We start from the raw sequence: 12285 nt of genomic DNA, 5'->3' as shown, positions 1-12285 counted from the left end.
TTTTTTAATTTTGGCCAAATTGGGGTTGTTTAGTGTTGTCTACTGCACAGTTGGTAAGCATTATGATGACAACCTGAATATTTCAGTTCCGTTGATAGACAAAACCATATTGGAATTCAAATATTAAAGAAAAAAAAGTTCCATTAAAATAATTATGCAGTTTAGGCACAATAAATATAAACAACCAAGTTATGGCACCTAAATCAGTCACAGAAATGTGATTGTGCGGTATAACCAGATAAGTGTGATCTTATTGGCTATCTTTATCCAGGCATCTGGGCATCTAACCTACTTGAATGGAACAGAGATAAGTCGAAAGGCAGAATATCAAGTGTTGTATCTTTTTCCTGGATCAATAACCATTAGTTTCAGGATGTGAAAGTGTGTCTGTACATCATCCTGACTAAACTGCTTGAGTCATGAATCCATTTAACTCGGATCCCATCCTCCCTCCCTCACTGGCAACACATGCATACAAATCTACACACCAGCAAGTTCGAAAAAAAACTTGTTGATCTTCTTAAAAACGCCTCAAAATCTTCATTTCATTCATAAAGAATTGTGTAAAAAGAAAGAGCATGCTTGTGTTATGCTTAGAATGCCATAATGTTCATCACATTTTCACATACTCCACCTGTCTCTAACAAAAAAGATGAAGTACCAGAATTGATTATGCAAGAATATTATGGTATTGCTGTGCTGTGGCCATCTACCAGAATGGAGGTGCGGAAATTGTGCAATTCATTCGGTTTTTTTTTTTTAATCGATATTAGGATTTTAAAAGGATTTTAAAAATCGATATTATATTATGCTACTGGAAAACCACAATACACGAAACGGTTTTTTTTTTCACACCCCTACTGTAGATATGGTCATAGCTTGGCACGGAAATCAAAGCTTTTGATGAGCAAATTGCGAACACGAGGGAGATATATGGTTTGAAAGTGAAACTTGCTATTTTCAGTACGCTTTGTCAAATGTTTCGGTGCAACAACAAAGTAAAATGAACAAGTACATGTGTTAAACTAAAACTAACCATGCTTCAAACTGGGCAGCCATTGTGAAAAAAATAACAGCCACCCATCCTTTCGATCAGCAGGGTTAACACACAATGACAGACCACATGCCAAAACACAACTCGGTTTCAGAAAAGTGAGGCCATGGAACAGATTCCAGTCTGGGTGTCAGCGCAGAAGATGTGTACATCATACTGTATAGGTCGTAATTTTCTTTCAGGATAACACAGAACAATTGTAGCAGGAGTGGAGGGGTTCTTTACGACTCTGTATTGGTAAATCAGAGCCGTAGCGGCAGGCAGCACACAGAAATACAGTAGGGACGGAGAACATGGGCAAAACGACGAAAGCTATTCCTTAGGAAGGAAAAAGAAGATGAGGACAGTGATGAAGGGGGATGGGATTTGAAGCTTAGCCTGTGGCGTGACACTCAAAACTCTGCATGTCAGAACAAGAATCCCAGATTTATAGAAGAGGAAGTACAAGTGTGAAAAAAATGAACCAGGCACAGTCCTTCACAGCCGGTAAAATATGGACAGCAATGCCACAATGTGTCTGTATGGCACTTTAACTTATTGTCCAGTTATTCTACTAAAATTGTGCATGAAAACCTGTTCATTTCAATGAATTTAAATTTCCATATGATCTGCACAGACATGAATGTGAACAAGGCCGACTGAAAGTGACTGAGAACAGAAGTTACTTACAGGATGTTGGTCTGTGTTATCTTTTAAAGAGGAAGTCATAGGATCAGCTCAATACTGACACCGACCTTCCCATTGTGGCTCATTATCTCACTGGACACAAAACCACAAAAGCCGAAGGCTCCATGTCAATACTCTGAATACTCTGCTTCTTGTTTACATCCTTCTGCTGGCTCATTGAATTTGCAACCCTACCGCCTTCAAACAAATAATAATAAAAGCAAACACAAATGAGCACATGATTCCAGACAATTCTGGCACTTCTGCTTAGGAGTGTTTCTCACTTCCAGATAAAGAACTATCATTTCACATTACCAATGAATGCACAGCAGGAATTTGACAAGTGTGATGTGCCAGTTCAACCATATACTGAATAGCTCAAACTGGTTCTACGAAAACGTGCTTTGGGTTAATGAGACTGGCAGACATGACAGAAGGGTCTGGATTCAGCCTGCTGTCTGCAGTGTGTGAACCAAGCACAAGGGTTAGATGCCAAATATCAATGCTGCCTGCAGGCTTTCTCACATTTGTGTATCAAAGGAGGAGGCAGTACCTGGATTAATTAAATGTTCACAGTCAGGTAAGACCCCTCACAATAAAGCTGCGAGGACCATATTCACACATATGGAAGAGACTGCTATATGCAAACATAGCATTTCTGTACTTTTCTGTACTAATATGTATATGTTGAATACTGTACAATCAACTATTTGCGTTGCTTTTGATAAACACATCTTAATATGAGCAGCATAGTTCATGTTATTGCATAGGAAGGAGCCCAACTTTTGTTTGTTTTGTTGAATACAAATTCAAGCATAGATTCCTCTTAACAACATTTTTTTTCTATAAAATAATCACCACAATAATAACAATGCAGATTTGGTTCCATCTGCTTTCGTTAATGAATGATGTCATATTAAAAACAGCACTGCAATCAGTATAACATATGACCAGTTATTCAACTTTTGTTTTTTTGTTTAATGAGTCAAACCACAGATTGCAGTATATTTTAAGTAGAGTTATTCAAGTCAGTACTGGAGATCATTATCAATTCCCATCATCCTGTTTGCAGATTTTTCCATTAATTTTTCCAAAAGCAGCTACTTTTTTCCATCGCATCACTGTATCACTATTTAAATATTTAGATGTATCCATCTTGCAGTCTTAACTTTGGTTTGTTGAATTGGTTTGTAGTTGCATGAAAGAAACATACCACCACACCTTGTTTCCTGCAAATATATAGCTATAAAAATGTGTCAATGCAAATAACATCTTTTCCCTAAACTAGCTCCAACCATGGCATTCACATTGAACAGCTTCACCTGTAGGTTCGTCACCCACTATTGCAAAAACATCTGAAGAAACAAGTCAAATAGCAGCAGTTCCATCACAGCGACATGATGTTATTGTAGACGCCTTAACTCCACCGTTGTTACTATCATGTAACTCTACTTATAGGGGAAGCTCATCATTTCTGCCAGCAGAACGGTTCCGTGTGCGGCTGTGACAGCAAACAAACAGTCCAATGATGATCACCAGGAGAGTGGCCTTGACAACTGCTGTAGCACTCACAGCTAGCTACTGCTAAACACAGCACAGCCAGGGTATATCTGCCACGCAATGTATTGTTTACATAGCCTGTCCACCAACAACCAGCCGCGTGAAATCCACAAATGTGCCAAAGCACAATTCCTTTTTCGTATTCCAGTAATGGTTTCAGCGGTGTAAAATCACAGACGAGCCTTGTCAACTCACACACACATGCTAGCATTCAAGGTTCACCAAGTTAGCACACAGGCTAGCCACCAGGGCTAGCCAGATTAACCCATTCTCGGACACCCATTACAAGTAACATATATATGTGAAATTATCACAAATATGAATATTCATAATGTAAAGCCCAACATCTACGAAGATGAAATAAGTTTGTGGACAGCCTAGAGCTGGCTGGCTGGATATTACCCAGAGGAGTTGCTATGTTTCATCGTAATATAGTCGCCCACTGGTTGAGAAACACATATATAGATGTATAATAAAGCAAACATTTGAGGACCGTTTTAGCTATAGTCACACGCGTTTGCATTTCCCAGCGAGGTAAGCTGAAAACCTTTCATAGGAAATGTGTCCGAAAATGGAACTCTAGTGTTAGCGCTTACGCTACTTGTTTACAGTCAGGTTATGCTAACACTTTTGTGCTCTAAAAAGACACGCGACGTGTCGTTATGCTATGAATGTTTTCATTATGTCCCACACATCTGAAACACGTCGTTTAGAAATCTCCGCCGAGAAAGCCCACTTTTATTGATGTCTTTAAACCCCAAAACAGACAACAGTGAGGGAACAATGTCCCTCACGCTGGTGAACCGAGTGTAGCAACTCGGGTGTCCGCCTGACCCCGAACACTGGTTTTGCGGCTTACCGGTGTTAAAGAACACTGCCGTGTCGCCGGGGTCTTTCGCCGACTCCTCTGCACCGTCCCCGGAGCTCATGGCTGCCACAATCCGAACCCGGAGCTCAGTATCTCCCACAAAAAGCGACAAAGCGGAGACAAACGATCACTCCTGTGATCGACGATAGCGTCATTAATGACACATGGCGGTAATTGGGCCACACATTAGCTACGTTTTCCAATTGAGGATCCCCATCGTGTGAGATAAGTCATCGAAAATGATCGACAAGGGGCAGCGGGTTCCTCCTCGCAGTGAAGCCGAGGGGAGAGTCGCTCTTGCGGGGCGGTGGGGGCGGGAGGGGCCGGGTCGCTGCTCGGCGACTCTCCCAGAGTGTGTGAACGATGGGTTTGTGTGTCACTTTAAATGCCAGTAACACGTTCAAAAAGTGTAACACCAGAATCGCAACCGTTTTTTATTTGGCCTTAGCGAAGCGGTACGTGTAAAATAGAAAAGGGAAACTTGATGTGGTGAGAATATAATCTTTAGGCGCATTACACTTTGTATTACAAGGGTTAATGATACACCAGACGTCATAAAAATACACGTCTCCAGGAAGCAATTCAAATAGCGTCCGTTGTTTTAATTGGGGTCATTGGTTTTTCATCCTCCACGATTTTATCAAACCCACGACTGCCATCTGGTGGTTAACGATAGGTACTTGCGTTCATGAAGAAGGATGGGAGCGTTGTCTTAACGTCGGAGCATTTATCATCACAAGACCGGGGTGATTTGAAGACGAAGAGGGATGAATCAAAGACAAACCCATTCATTAAAACCGAAATAAAACACTAAACCGATAAAATAGCGATAAACCATTCTCAAATGGCAGATTCAGAACGCGCCTCCAGCCCACTGTGGTTCAATATACGGCATTTATGATACTCAATAGGAGAAACAGGCACGGCGAATCAAAAACAGAGGAAATTGCATACAATGTCAACCGTGTTCTGTCGGCGTTGTGTGCGTTTCTCCACTTCAATGTATGTGCAGCTGGATCAGTCCACCAGGGGGTAGAAATGTATCACGTATGACGTGTTTCACTTCTCTGCCCGCACTTACATTCACCCGAGTGTTCTATCTATCTATCTATCTATCTATCTATCTATCTATCTATCTATCTATCTATCTATCTATCTATCTATCTATCTATCTATCTATCTATCTATCTGTCTGTCTGTCTGTCTGTCTGTCTGCCTGTCTGTCTGTCCGTCCGTCCATCCATCATCCATCCATCCATCCATCCATCCATCCATCTATCTATCTATCTATCTATCTATCTATCTATCTATCTATCTATCTATCTGTCTGTCTGTCTGTCTGTCTGTCTGTCTGTCTGTCTGTCTGTCTGTCTGTCTGCCCGTCCGTCCGTCCATCTATCTATCTATCTATCTATCTATCTATCTATCTATCTATCTATCTATCTATCTATCTATCTATCTATCTATCTAGCTATCTGTCTGTCTGTCTGTCTGTCTGTCTGTCTGTCTGTCTGTCTGTCTGCCCGTCCGTCCATCCATCTATCTATCTATCTATCTATCTATCTATCTATCTATCTATCTATCTATCTGTCTGTCTGTCTGTCTGTCTGTCTGTCTGTCTGTCTGTCTATCCATTCATCCATCCATCTATCTATCTATCTATCTATCTATCTATCTATCTATCATCTCCATATGTGCTCAGCAGAGGCTCATCTTCGAGTCTGGATGGCACTGCTGACAAGTGGAGTGACTGCATGATTCAGGAACTGAAAAGCTGTTGGAGTCCAGCTCAGCTCCCAGTTCATAATATCGTCGATCTGAGATACTGTATAACACCAAAATGAATCATGAAGACGCTCAATGATTATCAACTTCTGTTTGTATGCGCTTCATTGTTAGTGCAAGTTAAATTTTGGGGGATGGCAGAAGAAGAAAATGCATGTGGATCTACATGAGGCTTTGAAAAAGTACGAAGTGAAGTATGACAGCTAAATGTTTGCATTCCAAAGAGAATGGGAATGTGATTTGACATTGATCAATCATAGAAACGCTTTCCATGCTTTGTGGAAGTGAAAGAACCCTTTCCTTCCTTCCAGTTTCCAGTTGTTTTTTTCCCTCTATGCTGATTGTTCAAATGTTTTCACATCTGACTGTGAAGACACAAAGTGCTCACACAGACGTTCTTTGGTAACATCTTTGTCTGTCTGGCCGCGGGACATGAACCCAGGCTCAATGAACCATCTGTGCTTTACACTTTGAGATGCTGGCATGTTATTTATACTTTGTCTGTTCCAACTATTGGACGTGGTTGTCACCTCGAAACAAACCACATATTCCACACAGAGCTTCGGGCATTGTTGGTCAGACGTCTACACTCCATTCTTCAGAGCAGAGTCAGTGAACAGACTTCTACAGCACAGTGAAACAAATTAAAGGCAGCAGTGAAATCACAATTGTTTCACCGTAAGACCGAATGAGCCTTTCATTAAAGACCTGTGGGACCAGTAATGTTTGACATGGATGATGTGGAGCAAAAGTCACCAACCTTTCTGCAACTGCAAGCTACTCCCTTGGAGCACTGTGGGCTACCATCAGTTTGGTTCACACCTCTGAAGCCTCTTTCGAAATGTTATTATGAATGATATGATATGATGAATGATATCCTTCAACACACTAATCACACAGCACTTTATAGACAGCCAAAGGAGGAGAGCAGTTGTGATAACAAATGATGTCAAAATAACAACTTTATCAATCTGTGACAACAATGTGTGATTGTTGAAATGAATAAATAAATAAAAAAGGACGTTCATTTCTTCCATCCTAAACTGAATGCGCCAAACATACTTGCATTTATCATAGCATTCAAAATGATGCAGAATGTTGTTTCTAAAACTGATGAGTTGCAGTTCAATATAAATTGAGTTACAATGAAAACGTTTCCCAAAAATAAGCAAAAACATACATAATTTAACTGCTTTATGAAGCAGACAAACATGCCTGGTCATTATGAACCTGGAGGACTAAATGTGCATCCAAAACGTACCACACAAAAACCCCCAAATCTATGAAGGAATAAATCCTACAGGACATTTAAATTTGGAAGTTAAATCTTCACATATCAGCCAATCCTTGTTCATGCTGCAATGGTCAAAGTTACGACCTGACAGAGGGACCGTGAAGGCACCAGTTTCCAAGCAACCGCTCACACCTGTGCCTCGAAGCCACGGGCGGCTCCTGAGCCAAGTCAACAGGGTTTATTTGTTGGTTTGTCAACAACTATGGACGTGTCAGCTGAAGGGCAAACGCGACCACTTTCTACATTGTCTGCCTTCAGTTATATCCCACCACGCAGGAGGGAACCGAAGGAACTGTCATATTTTCAAAGTGAACCCAAGGTACGTTAGCACTGTGACGTCATAAATGCGAACTAACGTGCCAAATAATAACATAAAAGAGATCAATTAAACACCTCACCGTGTTGCTTTTTTTTTTTTGCTAGGCTGTAACAAACACTCAGATATGTGCATATTTTAAATTCCGGCTTCATGTAATGCCAAATTAGTTTCCATTCATGAACCACAGTGTTTTTAATACAGCTAACCTTTCAAAGAAACTCTTCATAACTCTGAATAGTTTTGAGTGTCAGTGAAGGCTGTTGTGATGTGCTCTTGTTTTATGACATATCACTGTGCGCCACTTGCTCAAAGGTGCACGGCAGGTGCAAAGAACAGACAACAACATTGGAGGGTGTCAATATGTTAGATCATAAATTCAAATATAGACTGAGGTCAACAAGACATTGCCTGAAAGTAGAATCGCTCAGAGGTAGATATTCTACTCACTAAGTTCATTATTATGAGAAATCCAAATCACTGATACAGTATAAGCATGTTTACCTTCAAGCCAAAAACGATTTTTATTTGCATTTGAACCATTTGCATACCATCTCCTGGATGTAGGCTCCAGAGGTGTCCATGTATGACCAGCTGTTCCACCAGCCTCTGGGTTACGATGAGAACATCCCCCGCGATGATCGAAGGCACTTCAAAGGGAGAGGGTTGGACATTCACGAGGAGGTACCAGGCCTTTGTCACGTTTTCTTTTGTTATGGTTGGTGACGGTCATGACAGAGTAGCTTGGCAGTACTGGACAGCTCACCAGTGGTGTGTCAGCCTGATGTGTCTTTATTAAAAAAAGTTTTGACCGCATAATGAGGATAAATCCTGCAGAGAAAGGGCTTCTATTTACAGTATTTCAAGGTGGACAATGAACTTACATGGTTGTTGAGATGTAACTTGTTCATCCAGACAGATTTCTCTGGTTCGGTACTGCACCCTCTGCTATTTTCAGATTCATTGAAAGTCTGAAACCTTCTACGCTGCAGTCCTGTCTCCGATAAAATCACGTCTTTGGTGAGAATACTAAAATGTTGTACGGCCATACATCAAACCAGTAAATGTAATATTGTGCTTTGGCTCGATCAAACAGACAGTAAAATGGACAAAGCGGTGTGATGGGACGTCTGTGTAACATCGGTTTGATGTCATGAGGGAAAATAGACCATTTGGGAACCTGTTATTGTGATTTACAAGTCTAAATAATTCACCTAAAAAGCTCACTCACACCGACACTCAACTTCAAAAGCTTCAGTCACATGTTTCATGAAAAAAAGATTATTTAAATGAGTTCATTTCGAGGTTGCTTATTAAAGTCTTGTAACATTTCTCTGTTATTCGACGTTGTTCTCCATTTCAAGACATTTGTTTTGAAGCCATGTCTCCTCCTTGGAGTGATTATGTATGCCAGGCCTCACACTCCAGTTTCTGGGTCATAGAAAGTAGAAAGGGAGGAAAAGAAAGCCGCCGCACACACACACACACACACACACACACACACACACACACACACACACACACACACTGTGTCTAATTAGTCAGCAGAGTCTGTCAGAGTGTGACAGCTTCTGCGGAACGAGGACGTTCCCTTCATAAATTCATATTTGAATATGAATCAAATGCAATATATAGAGTCAAGACTTCTCCAGCAGCAAGTTACTTCTTCTCCCCCGTTTCCTGGGAAGCAGCCTCATCTGTGAGCAGCTACAGTGTGTTCCGTGAAAGTAAACGTAGATGTTTAACAATGTTCAATCTCCATGAAGACACCTTAATAAAGAAGGCCATTTCCGCAACATCATGCAATATTACAAGCGACTGTTGAAACGATGTCGGAGTGGAAGAGAAGCTTTCGACATCCTACTTCAACACTGGCACCTCACGTGGTTCTAGGAAGTGAAGTGAAGTTCTCAGAAACAAAATACTCTGCTCCTTCCTGGCAGCTCAGCTCCTAGATACCTCAGGAGTTGTCTGACAGTGTGCATGTATACACCAGCGGCCAGTATTTGGAAAGAGGTGAGTTGCTCATTTTAAAGGAACTAACTCAGGAGTCACACTAAGAGCTCAGAAACCCAGAGATTGAGAAAAAAATAGTAAAAGTAAAAGTAAAAATCACCCTTAAAAAACAGCTATTAATGTAGTCTCTCTCTGTTCTGACTTCTTTTTTACACCCAGGAAATGTCCAGAAGTATACCAGTGCGAAGGTCTTCAGAATATGGCCGGCGTCCAGCTCTACCCTCGTACCAGCCCGACCGCCAGCACACTCGTGTGGATCGTGTTCAAGCAGACTTCTTCATGAAGAATGGGATCCCCTGGACTCTGCCTCAGGACGGGTGAAAAAGAAACAATAAAGCTGACAGGTGATCAGGATTGCTGAAGCTGAAGACCCTCAGCTTCAAAGCAACAAGAACTTAATCTGATCAAATCACCAGAATCATGTGCAGATGATAATGACTGAATCAGGCGCTGCTGCCCAAAATCATCCACCTTTCTGCTGTCCAGTCAATTTGGACGTTCTCTCTGAAAATACATTAGGTAACACCTGTAACAGAGTCATTGCCACCATGAAAGGAAAATTATCCACATAATGGAAACTAGGGATGGGCGATAACTTATGTATGTGATATACAGCTCTGTGGCGTGTGACAGTTGTGGAGAGTTTGGTGGACTTTGGGTCACGATTGTAGTTTTAAACTTATGTTTAATACAGGGAGCCTTTGATAATGACACTGGTCGACTCTGAGTCTCTTGTTCCCTGTTTATTTTATTAGATGGAGTGGTCCTCATAGGTTCTCTGAAGTGGTCGTCTGCCTTGGTTCACATCAACACATGCAGGTTTCCCACTGTGCTGGCGCCTCGGTGGCGAAAATAATTGGATATTGGACGGACCTCCACTCCGGTATTGGCGGCGGCGTCCTCTTCCGCGTCCCCATTAGGGTTCACTGATCGAGGACACGCTCTCACAGACAGCGCTAATGCTATGACCAAGCATCTGTTAGGGACCATCAACAAATTCTAAAACGCTCAAAGTATTAGTGACGTCTTCTACAAGACAATGGAAAACAACCATTTTAGGAGAGAGAATTGTGAAAAGGTTTTTCATCACACAAGAATATGACTAAATGATAATTTATTCACATTACTTCTAATATTTCTTCAATAGCACCTAGGATATGTGTCCAGACTGGTCCATAGTTACAATCAACTCTTAAAGAGACGTGAGACAGAGCAGACAGATGACTCAATTTAACCACTAAATAAAAGTGGCAGCACAGTCTGTCAGACACGAGCGGCTTCCACCAGAGATGTGAAGCATTGAATTTCTCATCTCTACACTTAGTTAACTATTATATTTAAACATGGACAAATAATGATGTTGGAGACAAACTCCACTAGTAAGTTTCATCATAAAACAGTTTCAAGAGAGACTGTAGTGTCCAACACATGGACTAGAATGAACATGGATTTATTATGAGAATAACTTTCTTTGTCCATATCGCCCATCCCTAATGGAAACTAATCTGTTGGTGTGTCCTGCTTCCACCTAAAGGTTGGTTCTTACAGATCACCAACTAACTCAGAAATGATGTTGTTGTTCTGACTCATGAATGTTTATAGTCTTGAAACATTGCTGCAACTACAAACTCTGGTCAAGTGGTTGACTATGTGTATAGTACCTTCTTATAGCCTGTGTCAAAACAGGTCTGTTGTGAACATAGAGAGGATCTCTGCTTACATGCCATGGTTAGGGTTAGAAAGGACGCCGTTTGTCTCCAGGTAACCAGCATCTCCAGTGAGTGAGATGTACCGTTGTGTGACAGCAGGATGTTCTGACCATGCAAGTCAGCATGGAAGTCTGTTCTTCTAACCCAGTCCTTCTCAAATAGTGGGGCGGCCTTGGAGCAATGCCGGAGGGCCCATGGGACTTTTTTTGCCGTACTAGAATAATAAAGTGTAATTGCACATCCACTCATGATTTTCTTGATGCACTTTAAGTATTTTCTGGGATACACTATTACACTGAGGTGTACTTATAATTATTTTATAGACAAATTATACTATTCACAGAGGCAGTGGAGAGTTGGGGGGGAGCGTGAAATGTTTACTTCTTCCTGAGGGGGGACGCAACAGAAAATAATTGAGAAGGACTGTTCTAACCAAAAGATGAAGAGTGTGAGGTGAAGGAAGTTTAAAGAATGAGGGGTGACTTGTAGCCATCTGGGATACACTGCTTTGCAGGATTTTTTTGTCCTGAAAGTTTCCCTTCAATGGGTTGTGAAACCAAATGCCATTGCTCCCAGTTTTAGAACTTACACAAACAGCAGGTGATGATGTCAACCTGTCAAAACTGTGGAGAAAAGCTATCGAAAACACTGGTGAGGAGGCACCAATACTTGCTGGTAAAAGAGAGTAAGTACCACTGTTTACCTAAACACACTGTGTTTGTACTGCTTCTTGAGAGCTTTACATTATATTGACATTACCATTCAGTGTCGCCGTCCACCTGTCTCTGATCCATTCAGACACTTTATCCTCTCACAATAGTGTGAGTGGTCGCTTCCACAAGAACGTGGTTGGCGTAAGAATAACTCCTTCTTTCACATGAACCCAGCTCTTCCATATACCATGTATTTTCTGGTATATGGTACATGAAAGTGCAATTCTATTGAATTGTTTTGTGTACACGGAATGAAAAGGCTACTTGCAATGTATTGTTGATGTTGGTTATTGATTATTGGTTT

At 41.3% G+C, this 12285-nt stretch overlaps 2 protein-coding genes across 4 annotated transcripts in view; one reads left to right on the top strand and one right to left on the bottom strand.

Moving 5' to 3' along the window:
- The window catches only part of LOC128756784 (triple functional domain protein-like), a 59980-nt gene extending 55558 nt beyond the window's left edge, over positions 1-4422 (bottom strand). For 2 of the 3 annotated variants that reach the window (XM_053861444.1, XM_053861445.1), the window contains exon 1: positions 1724-1777. In XM_053861444.1, coding sequence (XP_053717419.1) covers positions 1724-1762 — 39 coding nt within the window. In that variant the 5' untranslated portion in view covers positions 1763-1777. Of the gene's footprint in view, positions 1-1723; positions 1778-4139 lie in introns of those variants that run through there. The other variant, XM_053861446.1, reaches the window with a different exon arrangement.
- A 3007-nt stretch (positions 4423-7429) lies between these two features.
- On the top strand, positions 7430-9880 carry cfap90 (cilia and flagella associated protein 90). The gene is made up of 3 exons (XM_053862327.1): positions 7430-7546; positions 8111-8227; positions 9719-9880. The coding sequence occupies exons 1-3, from the start codon at positions 7430-7432 to the stop codon at positions 9878-9880; spliced, it is 396 nt and encodes a 131-aa protein (XP_053718302.1).
- Positions 9881-12285: the final 2405 nt, after the last annotated feature.

The sequence above is a fragment of the Synchiropus splendidus genome, chromosome 4, assembly GCF_027744825.2.
Source record: "Synchiropus splendidus isolate RoL2022-P1 chromosome 4, RoL_Sspl_1.0, whole genome shotgun sequence".
Lineage (NCBI taxonomy): Eukaryota > Metazoa > Chordata > Actinopteri > Syngnathiformes > Callionymidae > Synchiropus > Synchiropus splendidus.
The sequence above is the reverse complement of the archived record's forward strand: the minus strand, read 5'-3'. Positions and strand labels throughout refer to the sequence as shown.

Excerpts from the sequence above, each read along its gene's own strand:
- cfap90 (XM_053862327.1), top strand. The coding sequence starts at position 7,430 with ATGGACGTGTCAGCTGAAGGGCAAACGCGACCACTTTCTACATTGTCT. Across the intron at positions 7,547-8,110 it reads ATTTTCAAAGTGAACCCAAG|GCTCCAGAGGTGTCCATGTA; the intron begins GTACGTTAGCAC and ends TCCTGGATGTAG. Across the intron at positions 8,228-9,718 it reads GGTTGGACATTCACGAGGAG|GAAATGTCCAGAAGTATACC; the intron begins GTACCAGGCCTT and ends TTTTACACCCAG.